We start from the raw sequence: 27920 nt of genomic DNA on the forward strand, positions 1-27920 counted from the left end.
TTTTTTAATGTTTTATTATAATGTTTTTTTCAGCAAGGATTGAATTTAAATTGATCAAACGTCAAGATTAAAGATGCTTATAATGTGAACTTTCCGTTCATTGAAGAATCCTAAACAAAAAGGTTTTATCAAGGTTTCCACAAAAACATTAATCAGCTCTTTTCGACATTGATAATAATCATAAATGTTTCAAGAGCTGCAAATCTGCGTATTAGATTGATTTCTGAAGCATGGAGTCATGATGCTGAAAATTCAGCTTTGCATCACAGAAATAAACTTCCTTTTAAAATGTATTCAAATAGAAAACATTATTTTGAATTGTAATACAATTTTGATCTAACAAATGCAACACTGATGAACACATTACACATCTTACCCACCTTAAAAATACCAGCTGGGTATGAATTTCATAGCTATATCTTGATTTTGATTTGTAATCTCACACGCACTGCGACATCTAAATCAAATCAATGGTGCTGTTTTGTTTTGTGTTTTTTTTTTTTTTTTTCTCGCGAAGATAACGGTGCTGTCTCTCCCCCGTGTGGAAAGCTCAGGCAAGCTCTTATAAGTGGAGTTGGGCAGTTCACAAAAGTAATTTGGTCATTTTCACAGCCCTTAATAACCCAGTAACTCCATCAGCACCTTCTCTGTCTGATTATCAGTGCTCTGTCAGACCGCGCAGTGAGATACAGATGCGCTTTTACGCACGACTCCGCGTAACACAGAGAGCTGCTTGATGGCCAGGACTGCGGGTGTTCAGTGCTAAGCTGTAAAATGAATAGGCTACTCAATTCATTTGCAAAGTTGAATCGAAAACTGTCTCTTATTTTAGCTCCCACATGTGAGTGGAGTTCGACACTGAAGTCGATTTTACGCGGAAATGTTCCAAGAGTTTGCCCAATGCATTCATAATAAAGTTAGTAAGAGAAACAACTAACTCGCTTGTTTTTAATTACTTGTAACCAAACCTACATGTTCAAGCTCACTGCTCAGTGCATCAAGGTCCAGTTTGCGCAGAACATCCCCGTTCCTCTTCAACAGGATGGATCAGATTCTTTTTGGGTGGGCACTTTCTGCCCCTCCTCTGGAAACTGACGAAATCGTGGGTGGACATGGAATTTGAACTTGCTGCCGGCTCATGTCTCCAGTCTTTTCGTGGGCACCAGGGAAAGAAAGAGCACTGCAGTCTGCTGCTCACTATTGGAGCATCAGAGATACTAGCACTTTTTTTTTTAAACGATTGCATTTGGAGGATCAGGAATAGCCAAGACTGCCTTCAGGAAAAAGTAAGTTCTATTCTATTCTATTCTATTAAAAACAATTATGTCCTAATTGATAAGTGATGAATATTACTATTATTTCACATTAATGTTTAATGTTTTATGCCCATTGTATCTTAATCTGACCATGTTCTGCTCACCCGCTTTTGATATTAGAGCAGATTTACATCTCTTTGTTTCTCAGTTGATTGTGTTGTCAGAGCTTGTCTGTCACCCTGAAGCTTTGTTTGCGTTTGGCATCTTCTCAGTGGAGATCCACTTTTCATGATCTCATCACTATCATCGTAACACCAGCTCTGCTTTAATGCTAATAACTGAGAATATGAGCTTTGGATTCATTTCAGATTCTTTTTCAGTCTGGTGTGATTGATCGCGCTTCATTAGCGCGCGCGCGCTCGCTCGCTCGCTCGTGCTGGAGATTTTCACGGTGATTGTTGCGTGAAGGTGTTTTATGCATCGCTTTTTAGTTTTTGATAGTGTGTACTGTATTGAACGTGTATGACTGTCACCAGATTTGTCAGAAAAAGGTCTTTGTGTTTTCGAAGAATGAGTAAAGTAGGACTGTCCAGCATATTAAGATGGAACATATACATCCTTTTTAACCGTTAATTATGAATGAAGCTTTCATAAACACATTCTCTATCTGATGGCAAAGCCATATTTATAACTGATAAAGGGAGACAGGAGAGCAAACAGACAGTGGGTGTCTAAAGACCCAGTTGGACCTGGAACAAAGACATGGATGGACATTAAACACAAGCAGTTTGACAACCAACCCACGTTTAGGAATAAACTAGCTGCACATGCAAAACGAACTAAACTACTCATCACTAGCTTTTACAAAATGAAAAGCTTTTATTTATTTATTTGCAGAACTGAGATGTTGGACGTTAAGCACATCCTCTGGTTGGTCTGTGCCTGCAGCGCTGCTGTTACCAAAGATGGTGAGTTTAAGGCGTTTTTTATTCTTTGTTCTCATTAAAATCAGTAACTTCTTTCTTTTACATTAATTTAGCCTGTCCAAACCTTTAAAACTATGTAAACTCTTTAGGGATGCAGTCATCTTAATATTCTGGCTGATAAGCCAGGTATCATTTTCATTTGATGGACGAAATCGATCAGTGGAAGACATTCAAATGATCTCGATAATCACTTGTATGTAATGGCGGATATAAGAATCTATGATATGAAAAAAAATCTTATTATTTACATTTATGCTTTTAATGCTTTTATCCAAAGCAGAGGAACAAATACTCCAACAATTTGTCAAAGAATCAACGATTGATTATATATACAAGTAAAGTGTATGGAGCACTAAAATATTCATAAAATCAATGTAATTTATTATAATAGTTGGAATTATAATAATAAATATTGCAATTAAATATCTATAATATTATCCTATAAATATATATACTGTGTGTGTGTGTGTGTGTGTGTGTGTGTGTGTGTGTGTGTGTGTGTGTATAAACTGTAATATCGGCCAGTAACCGATATGAAATGCATCCCTTGTAATCATTGTAAACCAACTACCAAATTGCTCAGCACTTCCTGTGTCGTGTGCTAAACGACTACTTCCTGTCTGCTATAGGAGACATATTAGTTAACATTTTAATAACTTTTTATATCGTTTTCATTCTGTTTTAGGGTTAGTCTATAGTTATTTTTGTACTTAAACTTTTTTTATTTAAGCTAGATGCTCTTTTTCATTTTTGTTTAGTTAGTAATTTTATACGTTGTATTTTTTAGTTAATACTTATTTAATTTCAAATATATATATATATATATATATATATATATATATATATATATATATAGTTTCAGTTAATGATAATACCTGGTCTTCTATAAGTGACTAATACTGTATGAGAGATGAACTGCAATCTTTTTGGTTTCTGAAACTCTTATGTTTCTTTGAATATCGTAGTTAAGCAGTATGGTTAAAACATTCAGTCTCATTGGAAGCAGAGCATTTGAGTGTTGTCTCAAAGCTTCCAGCAGATGATATTCTGACGTTCCTCTCCTCCATGTGCTTCTTGTTTTTGCAGACTCTGCTCGTAGGATGAGGGTGATGATTTCTCCAGTGAGGGGCTCGCTGGCCGAGCAGGTGGTCCTGCCCTGCTATTTCTCCATCCTCCCGCCTCCTACCGGCAGCTCCAGCACCTCCACCACTGCAGCCAAGTCCCCCAGCTCCCACCCAGACCATCTCCGCATCAAGTGGACTAAACTCGTGGGAGATGAGGAAACCGTAGTGATAGTGACCCAGAATGGGTTCCTGAAGATCGGGCCGGAGTTTAAAGGCAGGGTATCGATTCCCAGCCACTTTGAAGACGTGGGCAACGCATCTCTGACCATAGAGAGGCTCAGGGCCAGTGATGCGGGCGCTTACCGCTGCGAGGTCATGCACGGCATTGAAGACACTCAAGACTCCGTCTACCTGAATGTCAGCGGTCAGTCATTCTCTATGCAAATGATGAAAGGTTGAACTGTAATCATATGAACCTCCAATTGTAGTCAAACTATAAAACATAGTTTGTAATATATGGTCATTTTAAATATTTTACTACAAATGTAGTTTATATTTAAAAATCTAGTTAATGAGCATGCAAAATTTAATATTTTGACGATAATATTATAATTATATATTAATTAATACTTATTAAATATTGTAATTAAATGTTCATTGATTATATTTAAATATTTATCAGTGTTATTTATTATTGTTTTTAAGGAAGAGACTACAATGGTGATCTAAACTTATAAACCGGGGAAATGAGCATGCAAAAAATAAATAAATAAATAAATATTTACCATGATATATACTATATATATTTTCTCATATTTCCTGTAGACTTATATATATCAATATTTCACGTTGCAAAGTAAAATGGTGTTTCTTTAACTTCCTTCAGCAGGATTCCCATTGGCAAAGTTGTTCAGCAATGGCTCTCAGATGTGCTGTACTTTTTTACTCTCGTAAGCACATGTGATGATGTAATTAGTCATCGCTAGCCAAAATGGAACAGCGTTCCTGTCAGGAGGCAAGAGGGGAAAGATTATTTTGCTTTAGAGTCTGGAAAAATCACTTTCAGTGTCTGGATTTTCCTCGAATCTTGACAATGCCCTATTGTGTTTCTTAGTAATAGATAAGCAGGGTGAATGATTTGTGTTTTAATCAATACAAGAAAATGTTAAAGCTTTTTTTTTTTTTTTGTTCCTTGAATGACTGCATTATGATGAATGTCTGAAAAATCATTGCAAGACAGTGCCATGCAAAGACAGAAAGCATACAGTGTATTCAACTATACACTTTTGAATGTGCATGCACAACACTCACATATTATACATGCAAGAAATGAACTGGTATTAAACCTAAAACATACATCCAACAGAAAAAGTGAAAGAAACTGCTAAAGATCTTATAGGTGTATTTGTTTACGGCAGTCTGTTGTGCAAACGTGTAAAGCATGAGCACATCTGGCTCAGGTGAGACGGTGCTGTTGGAGTGTTTGTGGGCCCATAGAGAGCCGTGTGCCCTCCTGCCAAATACACTCAATGCCCTCTTTTGGGGCCTGGGCAGCGCTGATTGCCAGTCAAGGGTAGTGCCTACCCAAAAAACACACTACCATCCCTCTGAGGATAGAGCATTCAGAACCAGCCTCGTCAGCCAGCAGCTCCAAATGTACCCAAAAAAGACTAGAGAAGCCCATAAAAGGGCAAATAACAGAGGCATACTGCATGACCTGTAAAGAGCCTTATTAGTAGTGTTTGCTAAAGCAATGAACACTAGAACTGCTGCATCAGTTGAGTTACAGTATTAAATTCAACATGGAACTCAGCATGTTTGTGCTATGCCGCAGCTATGAAACTCAACTTATGTTGTTTGTCTGAGTGAAAAATAGTAAACAGATACCTGTGATTTAAGAACCTGCAGAAGTGTTTTTATTATTATTATTATTTATGATTATATTGGTGTCCAAATATATATATATATATATATATATATATATATATATATATATATATATATATATATATATATATATATATATATATATATATATATATTACAAAAACTAAATTAACAATAAATATTGTATATATATATTTTTTTTTTTCACGATTTAGCTGTAAGCACAGTAAAATTCTCTTATTATTTATATTTTATTTTTCATTTTATTAATTTATTTTATTTTATTAATATGCATGCTTTATCCTTCTTGAAAATATTGCGTCCATAAATTCCTTTTTTATTCATACACATGCACATTTTTTCCCTTTCTGTCTTTTTGTCTGCCATAATCATAGAGTTTTCAAGATATTCAGTCCAAAATATTCCGCTTTTAAAATCTTGTGTTAAGATCTGTCTGCCTGTTTTTGAGCACTCACAGATAATATAAAACCCTATTCTGAAGACTGTTATGTCAGATAATTGCCATATATAAAGAGTTGAGTGATATGCTGTGTAATGCTGTGAGAGCGATTACTATTCAGATCATGTTCAGTATTTGACACGACAGGTTTCTAAATAGCTGAACAATACAATGATTCTTCATTTTTGCCAGACAACAGCTTGTTGTTGTGGCTGAAACTTTCAGTGTTCAGTACAAAAGCGGCCCTCTTGCCCAATTGATCCCATTGGTTGTTAGATGAAGTTAAATATGCATATCATGTGACCATAGGACCACCTGACTGGAGGGGAAATCAAGTTGTTGAATACAGTACCATTCAAAAGTTTGCAGTTGGGAGGATGCAGTTTTTTTATGTGTTTGAAAAACGTCTCTTAAGATCACCAAGGCTGCTCTTATATATAAAAAAATACAATAAAAACAGCTATATTGTGAAATAATATTCTACTTTATTTAAGCTCGATTTCTGTTTGGTTACAGGTGTTGTGTTTCATTACCGCTCCAGCACCAGTCGCTACACTCTAGATTTCGAGCGAGCCAAGCAGGCTTGCATGGATGTGGACGCCACCATCGCCACCGCCGAGCAGCTTTATTCTGCCTACGAGGACGGATTTGACCAGTGCGACGCCGGGTGGCTGGCCGACCAAACCGTCAGGTGATTTCTCCAGCTCCAGACTCGAAGCCATGACATCATGACATGTGTGTTTGAATATAACTGATGTGAGAAGCGCATCTGGGGTTGTTTTCCACAGATACCCCATAACAAGGCCACGTGAAGGCTGTCACGGCGATATGGTTCTGAGGCCAGGAGTCAGGTCATACGGACTCCGAAACTCCTCTGAAACGTATGATGTGTACTGCTATGTAGGGAAACTGCAAGGTACGTTTAGAAATCAGCGGCTTTCTCCATGAAAACGTGAAAACACACGTTGTGTCACAATTATTATAATTATGAGATGACAGTTTGGAAAGTCTGCTCTGAGCTGTGCAGGCCCTCACCTAGGAATTACTTGTTTCTATGGCAACACTGAAATTTTTTTTTTTTTTCATTGCATTAATGAGAATTTGAAGGGAAAATGATTTAATGTGAAAAATCATAATTGTGCACATAAATTACATTTATTATTTATTGATTTATTTTTTATTAAATTAATCAATACATGTTTGGCTTTACTGGTGGTAATGAGTGGTCATTTACTATATTCTCTTTTAAAAAATTGTCTTTGTTTAAACAAATTTAAATAAATAAAAATAAAAATGATTGAGTGAATCTAATGGAAATAGTTTTTAAATTACAACATAAAATTATATTTTCAAAAAGAAAAAGAAAACAAATATAACACATTTTACTGTAATGTATAAATACTTGTGTTGTTTTTTTTAAACAATGATATTTATTAATAACATTTTTCAATATAAAAGAAATTAAAATATATATTTTTTTCATTATAGTAATGAGAATTTGGTAGGAAAATTTTACATTTAAACTAAAATCATAAATTGTCCACAAATATATATATATTTTAAATAAATAACTAGAAATAAATCAATGTATGGCTTTATTGTTGATTATAGCAATTTAATTTAATTGCATTGGTAAATTACTTCTATATTGTTTTGCAAAATGTCTTGATAAAGCAAATCCTAAAATTTACGGGGTCACCCGACATTGAAAAAATATAAATAAATAAATAATATGTTTTATATTTAATGAATGAATATATTAATTAATAAAAATGTATATATATGATTTATTTTAATAAATAATAAATGGTTATATTTGTAGAAGTGCAATCTGGGCCTGTCTTATTCGTTATGAATGTGCGCTGGACAAAAGGTGATGTGTTATCGTGTGTGTGATCTCAGGTGAGGTGTATTTCACTGCTGCTGATGCTGGGTTGACTCTAGCTGAGGCCAGGGAGGAGTGCGAGAGACAGGACGCAGTTTTAGCGTCTCCAGGTCACCTGCATGCAGCCTGGAGGGCCGGCTTGGACCGCTGTGACTTCGGCTGGCTGTCTGACGGAAGCGCCCGCTACCCCATCTCTGTACCCAGAATGCAGTGCGGCAAAGGACAGATGGGTGTGAGGACTATGTACCGCTTCAGAAACCAGACCGGATTTCCCTTACCGAGCGAGAAGCTGGGTGCTTTCTGTTTTAAAGGTATGGCTTCAAAAAACGCTAAAAAACTAATACTTAATACATATTGGATGAATATCACAGTAACTAATATATTCATATGATCCAATTTAAAACCCCTTTTACAAAACAAAACTCACACTGATCAAAGGGCTTAATAATAAAAAAAAATAAAAAAATAAACGAATATATATTTTTGTAATATAACATAATATAATATTTTGGTAATATTAAATACAGAATTCTCATAATTATGAGCATTCTGTATTTAGTATTAACAAAATGTTATATTGCAAAAATGTATTATAATATATATATATATATATATTTATATATATATATATATATATATATATATATATTATAATACATTTTTGCAATATAACATTTTGTATGTATGCATGTATGTATATATATATATATATATACATATATATATATATATATATATATATATATATATATATATATATATATATATATATATATATATATATATACATATATATATATATATATATATATATATATATATAATATGTATATATATATATGTATATATATATATATATACATACATGCATACATACAAAATGTTATATTGCAAAAATGTATATGAATACTTTTCAACTTTTCAAAACTATTAAATCTTATAATCTGGTCATAAAAATACATTATTTATTTATTTATTTATTAATACTCTTTTATGAAAGTGTCTTTCAATTTTGAAATGAAATATACTGTAACAGACATGTTCTTTGACAAGTGTGGTGAGATTCACAAATTCAACGTGCATGTTCCTCACAATATTGTTTTGGAGATAGGGAGGCGTCTGTTTTGCTGTGATATCATAACAGCTGTGACTCCGAGCGGACCTTTCCCCTCTCTCTGCTAGCTGGGTGGAAGCAGAATAATTCATTCTCTCCAGGGCGTCCTCAGATTTCATCTGTTAAACCTCTGTCCTACGTCTAGCTCAAATATGTGTCTTTAAACGGTAAACTAACTGACCTGTTTTCTGGTCAGTTCCTCTGCCCTGAACGACTACGGCCTTTGAACCCCGTAACTGTCCTGCTGGGGGTTGTTTAAATTCTCCGTCTGTGCAACTTCAGTCGTCACTCGAGAGGCAAAATGGAAACAGGCCACACAAAAGCAGCGCTTAACCTGCATTTAATCCGATTTTACATCGTGTATCCTCTTTTCGCCCCCTACCTCGAGGGATTTTGTGGCTTTCCTGTTAGCCGCGGCTTGTTTCATGTAACCGGTCTTGAAGCACTTCTCCTAAATGGGCTTCTACCACAGAGTACCGCAAAACAAACAAAAGCACTATGGATAGGCCAAAAAAGAGCATGGAGGGCGAAGAGCGCCCCACTATAATATATAAACAAGTGCCAGTGGGGGGATCTGACTTCCTCTTGTGCTGTTTCAAGATCACTGGGGTTTTATAAGGGAAAAAGATGCCTGATGTTTTACATCAGAGGCACTGCATAGAAAAGAGGACACATCCCTAACGTCTAACAGCTGGCCTTGTGAGTCCACACGCTGAGCCAGAGACAAAGAAGCACTGAGATACCCTTGTCATTAGCAAAAGTGAGAGGCTTTTGTCATCATTCAATCATTTACTCACACTTATGTTTTTATCTTTTTACTGTATGTTGTTTAATCCGGATTATGTCATGCTGTCAACTAACATATAGTATTCTGGAATTTTATATTCTCTTAGCCTGGTCATGACGTGTGTAGGCTTAAAGAAAGATGAAGATAGATCTACTATACAGAGGAAGAGACTGAAGGAAGTAAAGTTGGGTGTGGGCTTTTGTTTGAATACAACACTTTGCATAACTTTAGCATTATGCATCTGAAATGCTGCTTTTGTATAAACGGATTTAAAAGAACATAAATGATTAAATGCAATAAATTTGAATAAGAACAATAATTGTTGGTTAGTCCGGAAAACAAGCATTTTTGTGACGTAAGTCGGACCAAATTGTCAGTGAAATGCTTCTAAGAACATGCAATAGATAGAAATCAGTTTTTGTTTTTATCAATAAGTGGTACATTCAACATATTGAAAAAATACATTGTTTTAAAAGTTTGGGATTGGTACGATTTTATAAAGCTTTTGGAAATAGTCTCTTATTCTAACCAAGGCTGCATATTATGAATTATAAAAAATATTGTAAAATATTATTACAAATTCAAGTTACTTTTTTCTGTTCAAATATATTTTAAAATTACATGTATTCCTGTGATGCAATGATGAATCTTTATTCCAGTTTTCAGTGTCACATGATCATTCAGAAATCATTCTAATATGCAAGTTGCTGAAACAGTTCTTCTTATTATCATCCTGCTTATTTTTTGCAGAAACCATGATGCATATTTTTCAGGTTTCTCTGATTAGAAAGTCCAAAGGAGCTGCATTTTATTTAAAATAGAATCCCTTGTCATTTTTGATCTCCTTGCTGAATAGAAGTGTCAATTTATAAAAAATGTAAATAAATGCTGACCCCATAATTTTGAACAGTAGTTTTTTATTAGTGAAAAATTTAATATTGCATCTAACCTGGTCTTATAAGGTTTATAAGGACCTCATGTCAGATTGTGTCACAGTGCTGCTGTCATTAAAGGAAAATAAGACATTTTTAAATCCATGTATATTTTTAGATTCAGACAAAATAATAGAGGCCTTTTCAATTTCCTTTCAGACTTTTGCACCCCCACTTTATTCCCCTGCATGCAGCCAGATTGGTGACTGCCATACATGTCACCATGAATGATTTTACCATGATGTTGAAACGTTTTGCTAAGCATGAAACTCTTACCGTCTGAGTCAAACCTTTGGATGCCTGCCAACATGACATATGCTCAGCAGCATGTATATGAACAGAGAAGTGTGAACATTATAGTGTCATTAACTTGGCCATTTTTAGTTTTTATGTAGGTCCATGAAAGTGTGTCAGAGCTAGCATGCATGTAGACAGCAGTGTTAGGGTTTGATTTATTGATTGTGACAATGAGAAGGCGTTGGCACTTACATTATGAAACATTGCAAGGACATTTATTCAGGACTATTTACCTACTGGTCGGAGTCAAAATATGTGGTTAGGCAAAATGCAACCTAGCCAAAAATGTTCTGGAAAGGAAGCTTAAGTTTCAAAATAAATATAAGCTGTCAGGTTCTACCCTGTCATAGTGTGTCATTTTCCCAAAATAACTCATTACCAGCCCAAAACAATCTCTAAATACGTAGGCGATTCTGCTGTTATTGGCATTTTGTAGAAATATCTTGACTTTGCTGCCAGCAATTGCACTTACTTGGTCAATATTAATAGACTGAGGGCTGTGCCTTATTTAGGATAAAACTGCAAAAGTATTCTACAGTGCTCACCTTAATAACACCTCATAAAAGTGTCAGTTTCATCTATGACAATGTAATGCATAGAGACATATATATTGACAATGTGTCACTTTCAAATTGCCTCTATTTGTTTGGGCAGTCTGACTTGTCAGCTGTTGTCAGTAAACTGAATAAATATCGGTCAGACAAGCTGAACAATTGAAGCCATTCACAATTGAAAACCATTATTTTGTTATTCAATCTGGAGCCACTAGGGGCACCAAATCTACACACTTCACCTTGAAAAATATTTGCAAAATGCTTGGTCAAAAATACATGTTTTCCTTCTCTCTCTGTTCTCAGGATGGGATCCCACAACTGTACCCCCAGCTGGACCAACAACACCTCCAGTTATCTTAGACAGCCATCTACTCTCTTCCCTTAAAGCAGTCTCTTCTGTGCCAGCCCATGGCACCACAGAAGAGCCACCATCCATGTTCTCTGCAAGCATGGCTCCACGTGATAGAGCCACTCCTGAAACGTATGCCTTTGCTGAAGCCATTGCTGTTGTACCAACTGAAGCTGAGAGAATTTTGGATATGGAAACCAAAATATTTAATGACTATGAAAACACAGACAGCTCCTTGGTGCAAGGGGTACCCCATGATATAGATAACTACTTTGCTGTCCAGCTACCCTCAGCTACACCTACCACACCTGAAATGCCACATTATTCAGATTCAGTCTCTTCTATGCCAGCCCATGGCACCAGAGAAGAGCCACCATTCATGTTCTCTGTAAGCATGGCTCCACACGACAGAGGTGCTCCTGAAGCAAATCCCTCTGCTGAAGCCATTGCTGTTGTGCCAACTACAGCTGAGACGGTTTTGGATATGGAAACCACACCAGTCCCTACTACACCTGGAATGCCCCATTATTCAGATTCCTTCTTCTCTATCCATCTTCCCCGTCAGCCCACCGCAGGGAACATGCATCCTGGGATGGATACTCCACATGGGGGAGACAATGGTGTGGAGGGTAGCAGCAGTGGTGACACGGACACTTCTGAGAGTGTGATTCCTACTTCACCTGTGTTTACTACAGACTTGCAAGGAGATCCTGACAAGCCAAAAATTGTGTACAAAGAGGATGAAACCACAGCAAACATGACTGAAGGAAGTCTGGAGTCCACTTTGCTAACCCCAGATTTAAGTGAAGTGAACTTGCACAGCCAGCAGAATGACACCAAGAAGGATGTTGACTTTCCACTGGGCATTAATGTGTTCGTATACAACATTACACAGGGAAAGTCATCAGGTAGGTCAGATGGAAGTTACGAAAATTTCATCTATGCAAAAAAAATAGAAACTAATTTTACCAGAGCAAGATAGTATACAAGTATAAAATACATTGACTTCTTGAACCAGTTTTGCTTGTCCTTTCATATTTTGCTGTGGCAGTGTTTTTCTGTGATTGTCGCATGTCCAAAGCAGCATGGTGTAAATGAGTGATTTGGTTTAGGAGACACTGAGATGCAAAATGAATGTAGATCTTGGCTAAAGAGAGGCCACATTTGGCTCTGCCGAGACGCCTACTGCTGTCTTGCAAACAAAAGATTTGGACTTGGTCCTTTGATTTCATAAAATTGTTTTAATATTTGGTTTGTGCCAAATCTTTACCTCATCCAGAAGTATAGCTAAACTAGTGCATAAAGAAGAGAAGAGAAACAGATCTTCAATGCCTTCCCATAACCTTAATTGACTTCCTGTGTTGCTGGAAAGAGTGATGACTGAGGTTGATAAACATCTGTAAATAGACTGCAGCCAGTGTTCCTGTCTTGTAGGTCCTGTAGGTCGACATAAATCAGTTGACCCATTTATACTGTGTGATACTTTTTAAGGGGCACCTACTCTAGTAGTACATCAGGGAGAGACAGGGGTTTTAGTTTTGAGAAAGAGTAGCTCTCAATGCCACAGACAAATGCCTCCCAGGTCAAATTGCAAATCCCCTTAAAACAATCAGAGAGGTAATCACTCCTAGCTAATTACTTTTCCTTACCTTGTCCAGTCGAAAGATCGTCTTACCATGTGTGGCTGCTTGTGAATATTGTGAAAAAATATATATTTTTATGTATGCTATTGAGGACTTGAGGATGCAGTAACATTTCTGGCTATATTTCACACATTTTAAGTGTGTGCTGTGACAGTAGCTGGAATCACTTTGTTGAATTTTGAGCTATTTAAAAATGAAAAGGGTCTTGTAATTTTTTAGTACTGTGACTTCAGGGTCTCACAGGGACATATCACTAAATATAATTAATAATAAGCTTTTCTCTGTATATAAGTAGGGCCATTACTTATGTAGAAACAATCAGTTATATCTTGACTGCAAAAATCATAACTGAAGTGAGCGTTTTATTTGCCTCAAGTGAGACTCTAGCCAATAAGTGGAATATAAATGCAATGCTAGTGTCTAAGATGTCTATAAAGTAATTTGAAAAATGGGCAACATGAGGTCATTATTGAATATGGAACCAGGCTTTACAGTAGATTATTTTTGATAAGCTTTTGGCCTACTCAGTATAAACTCAAAACTCACTTAGCTATGTTTAATGTATTTACATTTTTTTGTTTACAGTTAATGCTGTTGATGATGAAGGAGTTGCTGCTGTTCTAAAATTCATTGAAGAATCAAGAGTTTCTGCTGGTGTTGAAAATGAGCCACCTTTAGTGGAGACCTTTAGTGGAGACCTAATAGGTGAAACATCAGCTTCTGTTACCATCACCCCAAAAGTGAGTTTCGTTAATGGAAAGCACGAGTTGACTCTGAAACCAGACACTGACCAAACTCTGGAAGCTAGAGGAGACCAGTTTGACACTGCTATCCCACCAACAGAAAAAAACATCCCAGATAATGAGATAGAAATACTTAAGGAGGATGCTGAAGGCACCACATCTTCCCCTGAAACAGACGTATCTGGCTCAATGGCCACAAGCCCAACTGAGCCTCCTTTCTCACCAAAGAGCTTGGAAAGTATAACCATGACAGAGCTACCCACATTTTCAACCAAATCTCCAAGCCAGGAAATGACCCCACAAACCTTATCATTTAGCAAGCATGAAGAAGGTTCGGGGTTGCACACAACAGATGATGAAGAGGAACTGACCACCTTGGAAGGTTCTGCTGATGACACAGCTGAACCAACTAATGGCCCATATGAGGTGGCTACCGATGAGACTGAAATAGCTGAAACAGGGAAGACTATAACAGCATTTGGGGTTGACTGCAATACCAAAGGACCAATTGTCACAACAACAGAAGCCAGCATTGTAGAAATTAAGGAAACAGAGAACAGAGAAATGAAACCAGAAACAGAAGATTTTGAGGGCTCAACCTCCACTGAAGACGAGGGCTCAGGACCAGATATATATGCAACAGAAGAATCAAAACACACAACTTTATCTCCATCTTTCACTGTATCATCTCACAGCTTTATAAGTTCCTTAACAAGTACTCATCCCATAGATCCAAGGCAACCTGTTAGTTTAGCTTCGCCCAGTATAGAGCCTACGATTCGGGTGGTTTCAACAGAGGCAATCTCAGAAGAAAGCACTCCTTATATTACACACTCGGAGAAAGACCAAGACACAAGTACAACTAAAAATCCTTTATTGGTGCCTGATATTGAAAAAGATGTAACTACAATCTTCACCATCTCTGACGACATTAGCTCTGGTGATCAGCCAACTGAAGCATTCACAAAACAGCCTTTCTCTGGAACTACTGTTCCATCTCTTCTCATTCAACAAACTGAAGAAATGAGCGTTGGTGCATATGATAAAGCAACTGAAGTATTTGAAGGTTCTGCTGAAGACACAACACCATTGATTTTCATTAGTGTCCTAACCCAAACAAAATTCACTACCCAAAGTTCAGAAACCACCATTCTGCCCACGGATAGTCTTAGAGCAGTAATGTCTTCCTCCCAAGAAACTGTTCTAATCCAAAAAACACCTTCAGAAGAGGCAACAACCTCAGTGCAGTCATCGGGGACTTCAGGTTCACAAGAGACTGATCTAATCCAAGAATCACCTTCAGAAGTCACAACCACCTCAGTGCAGTCGTCGGGGACTTCTGATTCACAAGAGACCGATCTAATCCAAGAATCACCTTCAGAAGAGACAACCACCCCAGTTCAGTCATCGGGGACTTCAGGTTCACAAGAGACCGATCTAATCCAAGAATCACCTTCAGAAGAGACAACCACCCCAGTGCAGTCATCGGGGACTTCAGGTTCACAAGAGACCGATCTAATCCAAGAATCACCTTCAGAAGAGACAACCACCCCAGTGCAGTCATCGGGGACTTCAGGCTCTCAAAAAATGGTTCTGATCCAAGAATCAACTTCAGAACAGAGTAACACCTCAGTGCAGTCATCGGGGACTTCAATCTCCCAAGAAACTGTTCTGATCCAAGAATCACCTTTAGAAGAGACTAACACCTCAGTGCAGTCATCGGGGACTTCAGGCTCCCAAGAAACTGTTCTTTTCCAAGAATCACCTACAGAAGAGACAACCACCTCAGTGCAGTCATCGGGGACTTCAGGTTCACAAGAGACCGATCTAATCCAAGAATCACCTTCAGAAGAGACAACCACCCCAGTGCAGTCATCGGGGACTTCAGGTTCACAAGAGACCGATCTAATCCAAGAATCACCTTCAGAAGAGACAACCACCCCAGTGCAGTCATCGGGGACTTCAGACTCTCAAAAAATGGTTCTGATCCAAGAATCAACTTCAGAACAGAGTAACACCTCAGTGCAGTCATCGGGGACTTCAATCTCCCAAGAAACTGTTCTGATCCAAGAATCACCTTTAGAAGAGACTAACACCTCAGTGCAGTCATCGGGGACTTCAGGCTCCCAAGAAACTGTTCTTTTCCAAGAATCACCTACAGAAGAGACAACCACCTCAGTGCAGTCGTCTGGGACTTCAGACTCCCAAGACACTGTTCTGATCCAAGAATCACCTTCAGAAGAGACAACCACCTCTGTGCAGTCATCAGGGACTTCAGGTTCCCAAGAAAGTGATCTAATCCCGAAATCACCTGCAGTAGAGACAACCACCTCATTGCAATCATCAGAGACTTCAGAAGAGATAACACAAGAATTATCACTTTCTACATTTGGATTCTCAACTGAGAAATCTCTCACCTCATTTACCCAAGTTTCCAGTTATCCCACCACCAGTGTTGCTACAGACTTAAATGTGAAAGAGTCAGTTCAGGTCTTGGATAGGGCAACTACTTCTGCTAAAGATGATGTTTTCACCACCCCCAAAGCCACAAGTACTGTTGCATTTGAAGAGAATGGTGTAGATTATGAAGATGTGTTGGGTTCTTCAATTGTTGAAGGACAACCACCATCCAGGGAAGGGTTCACCACAAGGAAACCAGAAATCTGGACAGATTCCAGCTACACTGTTGAGAGCCGTATGGAGGATTTGCAAGGTACAGTTCCACATAATATTTTTGTATTGCACGTTGTATATTGCTTATCTTGTGTAGTGCTGTATTGGTAATTTTGATAGTTCCTTTCTTGAGGTTTACAAAATAAATTAAATACTCTGCTTTGTAGTCCACTTATCCATGATGGACTTGTCCATCCACTAAGGGATGTTACTTTATTTTAGGTTTCACACTTTGCTCTGTCAGTGTGTGTGAAAATGATGGAACTTGCTATTCGAATGGAAAAAGAAACATATGTGTCTGCATGCCTGGATACAGTGGGGAACATTGTGAAAATGGTTTGAAGACTTTAATATTTGCAGTTTTATTCACTTTTGATTAACACGTCAAGAGTTTCTAAGTAAGTCATTTCCATTTTGTAATTCCCCTAGACGTTGACGAATGTCAGTCAAACCCTTGTCGCAATGGAGGAACATGCATTGATGGGTTAAACACTTTCAGTTGTGTCTGTCTGCCCAGCTATTCAGGACCCCTCTGTGAGCAAGGTATGTAATAAACTCTAACATGATGCTATACAGTTGTTTTAATTGGGTTTATTTATTAACATTTTGAAGGAATGTTTTTGGGACAACTAATTGTTGACTGTTGCATGGTAGCAAGTTGCTAAGTGCTAAGACATTTTATCATGTCATGTTCATGCTAACACATAATGTCTATTGTATCTTCTGGATTATTTTGGAAATGTTGCAATGATGGCATATTTTAAACATGCATCTCCCTGATTGCCTGATAGGTTTCCATTGTAAGTGGAAGAAAGTATAACTCTTAAATTATTGTTAGAAGCTGTTGGATGGAATATTTTATGATTTGGGGTGCTAGTTTCTAAAAAGTGAGCTATGGCTGTTTAACAAATCCACTGAAGCAAATTGTATACATTATAGCGGTCAGTCCAAACAGTTAGAATGGGCAAACCAAACCACAAAGTTCACCACATCTGGCAGGATTCATCCTCCAGAGAGTGTGCGGTATGGTGTGCATATGAATGAAAGCAAATTTGTGCCAACAATAAGGTTCAGAGAAAAGGTCACGGCGTTATCCACAGTACTGCCTCTTCCCTTACACCCACCAAACTTCTCACAAATGCTGAGCAATTCGATGAGCCGTTGCAGAGCCAACTGACTTACTTGGCATGGTCCCAGGAACATTAGTGTGACTATGTAAATGATGAGTACATTTTCCTTTAGTCGTCTCGTCATGCTTATCCAGGCATGACTTGAGTAGGTCCCACATTAAGGTTGTGAATTTTTGAAACTAATTCAAGCCAGCTTGAAATGGTGTTTGCAAAAAAATTCAGAACTTCTGTAATGTGTGTATTTTAGTGGCGTATTTAGCAGAAAATAATTTGATTGGGTTAAAATTGACATGTCTTGCTATGATATTATTAGCAGTACTTGCTAAGGCAATAGTAATAGAGCGACTTAGATTTACTTCGTAGTTCTTGTATACTTAGACTATTATATTAAAGATGTCATATGACATTGCTAAAAAATAACATTATTTTGTGGATTTGGTGTAATGAAATATGTTTATGCGGTTTAGGGTTTAAAAAACATTATTTTCCACATACTGTACATTATTGTTTCTCCTCTATGCCCCATCTTTCTGAAACCAATGCTGTGTATGAAATCGCTCACTCATTCACTCATTCACTAATCCTTATATAGTGTATGGCAGTTGAGTTCACTATATCAGGAAGGAGTGAACAGATTCGGACAGTGACGTATAGCCTACATTGCGCATGAGATTTGGAGCTGTTGCAAAAACATTGCCATATGTACTTTTATATTACATGTACCTAATTTTAGAAAATAATACTAATAGCAATAATACTCAAAATTACTTTATATTGCAGTTATACATAACTCTGCATCAGCTTTGTGGTTTCATCGATAGTATATAATTTTTTTTTTTTGTAATGCTTTTATGTTTATAATCATTAATTGCTATTTAATGTAAATAGTAAATAGCGTACTGAGAACAAAAATAAACACACATATGTATTTATTATTTTTAGTATCTTGACACTCACTCAAGCAGCGTTTTGAGCTCAGATAAGATGGTTGTAGAGCGTCCTCAGGCGACCGTTAATTTTACATCAGAATAAACTACCTGTTATTAGCGAAAAGAATTAAATTATCCACCAAATTATCATCATTTTTGTAAGTTAACAACGACGCCACCTCAGTAAATTAGTCAAATATTAAACTGAGTTATTGCCTACGTAACATATTTTAATATAAATAATGTAGGAAAAACGTTAAACCAGAAATAATAAAGATGTAAACTTCATCTCTCATTCAAACTCGCTCGCTCTCGCTTCCAGCTCGACGCTATTCCGCATTGGATTGTGGGAAATAGTGCTTCAGCGAGTGTACATCGGATGTACACTCGAAATCAGAATGAATTGTGGGTAAAAAGTAGTGGACAAATGTAGGGAAGTAAGTAGTTGGGGGCGGAAACCAAGGAGGTTTATATATAAAATAAATAAATAAATATTCCAGATAAATAAATATTCCAAAAGCACTCCACAAGTCATGTGTGATTATATTACTGGATGCTCAAAATTGAATGGGAGAATGCCCATTTTATACCGCTTGTTGTACAGGTAAGTTAATCGCCAGTCTAATCTAATGTGCTGCTGCACTGTAAACGCACACACATAGGCTACAGACAATAGCTCATACTTCAAAAGCAGATCGCGCCTACATAGAATCATTCAGTGCGGAAATGTATTGTCAACACTGTTCTGTGATTTCTCAATAAAATAGCTTAGAAACTGTAAAGTTCTATTATTCATTTCTTAATAACTAAATCCATCAGCTTCACTACTAGTAGAGAGATGCTACCAGGCAGAATTCACTGGTAGAATGTGTCATATGCCATAGCTGTGCACAAGGTGTTTTTTTGTTTTGTTTTGTTTTTTATGTTCATTAATGATGTCATCAGTGACTAGTTTACTTTAAAAAATCAGAAGTTGTTCAACCCCTACTCTATACTGCTCAAATCTCACATTTGAATCATCAGTGGCAAATTCTTTAAATATGAAAACATACTTACAGGCTGTGAGTCCGAACAGACGACATTGTAGGCATATCTCCTGGTTCAGTACACAGTCCTCCATAAAATGGGATGCACACACACAAATATTCGATATGAACTGTTCTGGAACAGTGTTTTAAATACAACTTAACCACTGATTTCTAGTTGTGTCCTCTTTTGGGAGGTCAAACTAAGCAGTTTCACTTTCCCAACGAAACACACAGCATCTCCACGACAATAGAGGCTGCAGCATCAATACTACAGTGAGAATCAAAGTAATGCCTTCTTTCTTTGCATGAACATTTGGGCGGTGTTATGCAAATCTTCCCACACAGTAACGCAGACATGTGGGGACGTGTTTAAATGAGGCATTTTAAGAGGGCATAGATGAGTCTTATCTTTTAAATAGAATATCTATTTTGGTTTGAGTATTTAGTCTTTGCAACTTTAGGAATCTTATCTATACACGAACAGCTTGTAACACTCCAAAGAGAAAGAAAAATTTGAAATTGCATCATATGAACCTTTTAAAGGTTTAGTTCACCCAAAATTAAAATGATGAAATCCAAGAGCTTCCTGACCCTCCGTAGAGAGCAATGTACTGGAATGTTCCCAGACTCAGAAACATAGAACATTGTTCAAATAATCCATATGATGTTCATGTATATTTTTGGTTATTTTTGCACATAAAAGTATTTTTGTAGTGTCATAAAAATTAGAGTTGAACCACTGATGTCTCATGGACTATTTTTTACAATGTTCTTAGTATGTTTCTGGGTCTGGCAACATTTAAGTTTCATTGCTGTCTGTGGAATTTCCAAAAGCTCAGAATATGTTTCATCAAAGATATCTTGACTTGTGTTTCGAAGATGAACAAAGGTCTTTCGGTTTTAGAATGACATGAGGGTGAGTAATTAATGACAGAATTTTCATTTTTGGAAGAACTATGCCTTTAATAGTTTTTTATTATTATTATGATTATTATTGTTTCTTTAAGGCTTGTCTAAACCTTTTTTTTGTCAGTTGCATAAAAGGCAGATTGATATAATTTTAATCCCAAAAGTAAGACTGATTGCCGTTTGGTTAACTGCTAGATGTTCAGACTAGTGGTTCTTGAGATTTTAGAATAGATTTTACTTTAGAATACCCTGGCAACCACCTAAAATACCCAAGCAACCACAATGTGCTTAAACAGCACTGAGAAGACATTAGCAATCATATAGCAACTGAACTGTGTACAATAAGACCAAGGACATCATTTTTGGTTGGTTTGTTTGATATAGTGATCTAACAATAAACTATTTTTAACAGCATTTAATAATTGAGCATGGTGTTAATTTATACAAACGGAAATGTTAAATATGTATAAGTATACTGTATGCAGAAGTTAAGCTTAAAAGATGCTTTATAAGTGTTCTTCATTGTTCTTTTGTGTTAGCTATTGATTTACATAACTAATGTGAGCATTAGTTATGTTACCTTATTGTAATATGTTACCAGGTCTTCGTATTGTCTTTCAGCTTGAAAGGGGAACAAAGTAGGTGCCAAATCTGCTGCCAATCTGATAATTTAGTCTGGGGATTGGCTTGCCATTGTTTCATGTAGGGCTTGATATACATGAAATGGAAATAAAATGTATTTATAAGAATGAAAACTCTGAATCTCTTTTTGATATGCCTGTGGACAGTCATTGAGGAGGATGAAGTCAAGTCATTCTCCTCTGATGACGTGAAGCAGGGCTGGGAATGATTCAGTCAAGGGTTTCTTGGCCCTCCTTTGCTGTTCCCTCACTTAAAGGTGAAACCCCTTAGGACTCTGGGAAGGCGACTGTGATTGGCACAGGGGTCTTTACTGTGAAAGCAGCTGGAATCAATTAATGCAACACAATTTGTCCAGGAGGCTCGTGGAGACCCCTCCAAGTCACACTGGGGACAAACCACAGTATAGAAACTCCCAAACACCTGACTCCATCTCGCGTAGGACTTTCCCTGCTATGAAAATAATCAGTTGACTTATGAATGAGAGCCACGTTTTAACTTTGAAGAGAGCTATTAACCTTCTCAGGACTTGACATTTACGCGCACTCACATAGGCTTGACGGTTGTGTTTGGCGTTGGTCCCACAATGGATTGGTTCCAGCTTCATACAGAAATATTGCCGCCGTTAGTCAGCAGAGCTAATCACCTCTGAGGACATCTGTTTTCTCAGGCTTTTCAGGGAAAAGAGATCAGGGAAAATTTGTAAAAGTTGAACCTCGCTTTTCACGCAAGTTAAAAAAAGAACCTTATTTCACATTTAATACAGTTGTGTTTAATCAGTCAAGCTGAATTTGGCCTTTTGGTGACAGTTGCTGCATTAAACCTTGTGATAAATACAGTATTTTAGCCAAATGAGACAGCACTTTGGGAAACCCGAACCTTGTCAAAGAGCCAAAGTTTACGTAACCACCAGTTTCTAGACAGTGACTAGTGGTTAAAGTAGTTTTCCTGATTCGATCCATTGTTACTTATAGGTCTCGCAAAATAAATAGGCAATTTAAAAACCACCGTAGTCATGGCTATTTCGTTAATATTTGCTCTGACCATAATTTCACTTCTTTCTAAAAAAAAATCAAAAACAAAATGGTGCTAATCATCATGACATATTGCGCTTGGTCAATTCGGTTAAAACATTTGTTGTGATTTAACATGGCTTTAAACAAAATATGCAACTTAAGACAACTGAAATTGGAGGAACAATTTACGTTCTCAAGTAGATTGAAGATTTGGATATTATTGTAGCAATTATAATAGATTTTCAGCAGCGCATGCTAATGTACGTGCACTATGCTACGAAAGCGGTTCTGATAATCTACTGGACATTCAGGGCAAAGGACAAGCGAGCACATAATAGTACGTAATCAGTCAAAGAAAACAGCACTATGGGCCGTGTGTCTGAGATGATTTACTTGGCTCATTTACTGGTGTTTTCTTTCCAGCCTCATTAGATGTCATTGTTTGCATTTAGCTTTCACACTGAGCGCTGCGGTCATTGGGGGCTTTCAGTCCAAGCAAAATGTTGATGATCCTCATTGTATGGCATAGAATAAAAAGTGCTTTGCACTAGGTTAACCCAGTTAATAGCCCGAATCAAAACAGACGCAAGTCTGTGCATCTATTCTGCACCAAAACCGATTATACTTGATCTGAAAGACAGGCTTGTTTATGATAAATGCTGAAGAAAAATGGCTACAGATTCAATCATGAGGCATCTTGTGGGCAAACTATGGGCACTGTGATGCTGCCTGTAGCTGTATCATGAATTATTAAAGCATCTGCCATTTGAATTTTGATGCACTGATATTGCTAACATTATCGATGCTATCCAAACTTTTGCCTGTTTTCATCTGTAGGCTTCTCATGTTTCAATGTCATCCATTCTTTCAGATACGGAGGTTTGTGACTTTGGCTGGCACAAGTTTCAGAGTCACTGCTATAAGTACTTCACACACCGGCGGACATGGGAAGCAGCGGAAAGAGAGTGCCGTCTTCAGGGTGGCCACCTCACCAGTGTCCTGTCCCATGAAGAGCAGCTCTTTGTTAATCGTGAGTTTATGATATTGAAGAGTCTATGAATGGTATTGGCAAATCAGACATTAGCCATTTTATTCCTTCCACTTTACAGAGCCTGAACAAACCATTAACTCTTTTACTTTGTAACCCTTTCAGAGTGCTTTAGCTGACGTATTTTTGTAGACCAAACCAGAAGTGAAAAAAAGAAAGAAAAAAAAATCAGACACCGACAAACGTTTTTTATTGTTCAGCATGATAATCTTCACAATTGAACGCATCGTTTATGAATTCTAAAGCCTAAATGCAATTGGTAGACATAGCCTATAAACAAAATACAACTTGTTCGCATGACATTTTCCCTGATAATCTGAGTTAGAATAGTTTGCAAAAACATGATTATAAACTCAATGAGGCTGTAAAAGCAACTAGTTAAGTGTGATGATGTTTTATGTCCTGACAACCTCTGTAGGCCCATTTAGACACTTGTTAGCAACTGCCATTTTCAAGACAGGTAAAAACTTTAAAAGGGGCTATTCCTGATGTATTTTTGTCATAGAATAAAACATGAAAAAAATTCTGAGCTTGTGTTCACCACAGACCTTATTAGCCAAAAACTAATTCAAAAAAGGCAGTTGATGTGCTAAAATGCTAACTTGCGCAGGGTTTGGTCTTTTGTAGCACTTTATACGTAGCAATGCTCTAAAAACTACAAAAAACCTTCTCTGCATAGCAATGCTTTTGTCTAATTCCCACAGCGGTGCGTGGTGTTGAGTTTTGCACAGGCACATTTCCGTCCAATATAAAAAATCTAGTTTCAAATGAGGCAAAAAACGGATACTCAGGACTAACTGAATTCTAGCACTGACTAAACAAAGCATAATTCATAATAAAAGTGCTGTTGACTCTAAACTAAACAGCTCCTCGGGGCACAGAGACCATTTGTTCTACATTTGTTTGTGTCATGTGATGTGTGGTTTGGTTTAACTGATTTCCTGCTATTTCTACTTTGGCCAGGTAGTCTATTAAAGATGTCAAAGAAGTTTGCAAAGGTCCTCACGCCAAAAAGATGAATTAATTTCTTCCATTTGTCTGGGCTTCCATGTAGACTTTTCTATAAAAAAATGCACATCCACTAGCTTAAAGATGTAATTTTCTGTGTTATGAATTGCTTTCTCATTCCCAGTTTAATATGCAGAAACAACTAAAAGTAGACTGATTATCCCGAAGAGTATAAACATTGTGGTGCTATCAAAACATTCCTCTGTTTGTTTGAGTTTCCCGACCAGTCTGACACAGCAGTTTGAGTTTGGAGTGGGAACTTTCCATTTTTCCCACCAATAAGCAGATACAAATAATAAAATTCAGTCAACCACACAACTTGTCCACTTCATCCCAAGTCATATGATAGCTTGTGTGAACTAGTTTGGCAGCGATATATACTGAAATCTGTGTAATTGTCTTGTAGGTTTGGGACATGACTATCAGTGGATCGGATTGAATGATAAAATGTTTGACAATGATTTCCGCTGGACTGATGGACATCCTATGGTAAGATGAGATTCATTATTTTGATCCTAAAATCAATGTCTGTTTATTAGATGAACATCTGTGTTCCAGGTGTACATGAATTTAGATATTAAGATTCCGAAACGAGTCATTCTTGGTGTGTTGTTTTTTTTCCGGCCTGAATAAATGAATCTGTTTGATCCTAAAATTAGTACGAAGTTATTGTGGACACATAAACCATAAGCTTAGATGATGCTAATGCTAATGGAAAAGTTCTCACTTTAGCATTTTATCATTCTATGTGGTATCACATAGAGGCACATCACATGAACTTTATTTATTTACTTTTTTAAATCTATTTGTTCGCTGTTTTATTTATTCATTTCGCTGTTTTATTCATCATTCATTTATTTTTGTATCGGAGTTATTTTATTCATGCATTTTTATGTATGCATGTATTTCCTCAAATAGCATAAATCAGAATGCAAAACTGCTAATCTGGCAAACCTTTAGTTTTTGCAAAAACATTCAATTGATTTTAATGATCTTGCATCATCATGCATGTTTCACATTTATTCGATTTGTTGTATGCCTTTCTACATATGAAATGGGGCTTGTGTGTTTGTGTTCAACCCATGCAAATTGCGTGCAGCGGTACATTTTATTAGAATAAGGTATCATCCTTTCCCCCCCATTTTATCAAGGAAAGTCCCATGTAGCTCTGCCAGATGTGTATAGAGCACAGTCTATTTTGATTCTTCCATGTGATCTTTGCGTCCTCATGTGGGCACATGCAGTGGTGCAAGAGCAGTTGGAATAACACACCCCTCTTGTGTACTTTTGCACTAGCAATTTGAGAACTGGAGAGCGGGTCAGCCGGACAGCTTCTTCTCCTCAGGCGAGGACTGCGTTGTGATGATCTGGCATGAGAGCGGCCAGTGGAACGACGTGCCATGCAATTACCACCTGACCTTCACTTGCAAGAAGGGCACAGGTGAGACCTCCTCTTCCCCCTCATCTAATCTACAGTGTCGCTCACTGTCAGCTCACTGTCTTTGACCTTCTCTTGCCCCGTCTCAGTGTCCTGCGGTCAGCCTCCTGTCATAAAGGACGCCCATATCTATGGCAGCATGAAGGCGCGCTATGAGATCAACTCTCTGGTCAGGTACCACTGCAAGGACGGCTTCATCCAAAGACACGTTCCCACTATCAGATGCCAAGAAGATGGCCACTGGAACAAGCCTAAAATCACATGCTTGAATCGTAAGTTGCTGACTCTGAATAAAGAGAGGTTTCGTGAAATCCAGTAATGAAATGCACTAGTGTTATTTAACTATTAATTATAATAACATTTTATATATTTTTATATAAACTTTTTGAATTACCGTATTTTTCGGACCAGATGTCGCACCTGAATATAAGTCGCATCAGTCCATAAATACGTCATGATGAGGAAAAAAACATATATAAGTCGCACTGGACTATAAGTCGCATTTATTTAGAACCAAGAACCAAGAGAAAACATTACCGTCTACAGCCCCGAGAGGGCGCTCTATGTTGCTCATTGTAGGATATAGGTGCACTGAGCACAGTGAGCAACATAGAGCGCCCTCTCGCAACTGGAGACGGTAATGTTTTCTCTTGGTTCATTTCTCTAGGTTCATGTCAAATTAATTTTGATAAATAAGTCACACCTGACTATAAGTCGCAGGACCAGCCAAACTATGAAGAAAAGTGCGACTTATAGTCCGGAAAATACGGTAGTCTTTTTTTAATGCTTTTTTAAATTATTATTTAAAATATATCTATGCATTTATTTGTATATCAGTTATTTATGTCAGTTAATTGCCAGACTAATGTCTTACTCAAGACATATTGAAGTACATTTTTATTTTTACCTTAAGGATTAGATCACTTCCAGAATAAAAATGTCCAAATTTTTTATTCTGGAAGTGAACTAATCCTTTAAGACAGGTATATGGTTTTTGGAAGTGAGGACAAGTAAATAATGACAGAATAATGTCATTTTTGGGTAAACTATCATTTTGAATGTACATCTCTTTTCTTTTTATTCTGCAGCATCTACCTACCAGAAGATGTATGCACACAAATATCAAAACAATAACTATTACAACAACAGTAAGAGACGCTACAGTGAGTCGACGCAGTACCGTCAAGGCTGGTCAAAAACAGCAGATGATTCCAGACACTGATCTCCATCCAGAGCTACAGATGCTTCACATCTACAGAGAAGGTCTAAAGGGGTGAAGCCAAACCATGTGCCTGATGAATGTTTTAGAGCTGAGAAGTGAATTCCCCTGAGGGACTGCAACAAAACACCACCACCCACCCACTGAGAGTGTACTTTGACTATGCAACGGTCAGCATTGCATATTGTAATAATGTTTCAATTTTTTGACATGGGGAGGGGGTTTCTGGTTGAAATGTATATAGTAGAGATAATGAACAAGTAAAAACAGCTGTGAATGGTGACTGTTATTTGGTTTAATCCATTTTGTTTATGAAGAACTGGATTTCCTGTTCTCTCTGGCACAATAAGAGAGCACTATGGTACGAGCAGAGTATAAACAGAACAATTACAGTACGCAAGAGTAAAAGAACAATAGGCATTATGTTGTTCACATTGTGGTGAGGGGGGTTCAAAAGAGATGTCACGGGGCTGGAGGACAAACAATGCTGAAAGGACTCATGACTGGAACACAAATCTTCAACATCGTCTTCCCCGGCAGCATCCTCACTGTTTGTGAGGATTGCTCAGATAACATCAAACCATTGTACACTCTCATAATCATATTCTCATATGGCTTCAAAATATATATATTTCTTTTTTTTTTCTCTCTTTTTTTTTTTTTTTTTTTATATGTGGGTTTGTAATATAACCATTTTTACTTTTTTATATGAATGTCATGGTAAAATATGAAAATATGAATACTGTATGTGTGGTTGAATGAACTAGCATTTCTGTCAAACATTATTACAAATGTTACATGAAGCCATAGAAGTTTAATTTATTGCTGAAGATACATATAACGATGAATGAACTGTGAGATTTTGAAATAATAAAGCGCTATTAGAATATTATGAACACGTTTAAAACGTGTGTGTTCTTGTTTGA

At 37.1% G+C, this 27920-nt stretch overlaps 1 protein-coding gene across 3 annotated transcripts; it reads left to right on the top strand.

Moving 5' to 3' along the window:
* The first annotated feature begins 326 nt into the window (after positions 1-326).
* LOC113110272 (versican core protein-like) lies at positions 327-27896 on the top strand. 3 transcript variants are annotated; one of them, XM_026274363.1, is made up of 16 exons: positions 327-1286; positions 2154-2224; positions 3329-3730; positions 6170-6344; positions 6442-6569; positions 7556-7849; positions 11526-12479; positions 13800-15356; positions 15747-16670; positions 16853-16966; positions 17060-17173; positions 23153-23311; positions 24744-24826; positions 25634-25778; positions 25865-26047; positions 26864-27896. In XM_026274363.1, exons 2-16 carry the CDS (start codon positions 2161-2163, stop codon positions 26995-26997), a joined length of 5430 nt encoding a protein of 1809 aa, XP_026130148.1. In that variant the 5' UTR covers positions 327-1286; positions 2154-2160; the 3' UTR covers positions 26998-27896. The 3 variants fall into 3 exon arrangements, with proteins under 3 accessions (XP_026130148.1, XP_026130147.1, XP_026130146.1); XM_026274362.1 differs by having other exon boundaries at positions 984-1286; positions 13800-15533; positions 15768-16670; XM_026274361.1 differs by having other exon boundaries at positions 986-1286; positions 13800-16670.
* Positions 27897-27920: the final 24 nt, after the last annotated feature.

Source organism: Carassius auratus, chromosome 10, assembly GCF_003368295.1.
Source record: "Carassius auratus strain Wakin chromosome 10, ASM336829v1, whole genome shotgun sequence".
Taxonomy (NCBI): domain Eukaryota; kingdom Metazoa; phylum Chordata; class Actinopteri; order Cypriniformes; family Cyprinidae; genus Carassius; species Carassius auratus.

Bases quoted from the DNA above. Each gene is read 5' to 3' on its own strand.
- LOC113110272 (XM_026274361.1), top strand. From the start codon at position 2,161: ATGTTGGACGTTAAGCACATCCTCTGGTTGGTCTGTGCCTGCAGCGCT. The intron at 3,731-6,169 runs GTCAGTCATTCT...GTTTGGTTACAG, and splicing joins CGTCTACCTGAATGTCAGCG to GTGTTGTGTTTCATTACCGC. The intron at 7,850-11,525 runs GTATGGCTTCAA...CTCTGTTCTCAG, and splicing joins GGGTGCTTTCTGTTTTAAAG to GATGGGATCCCACAACTGTA.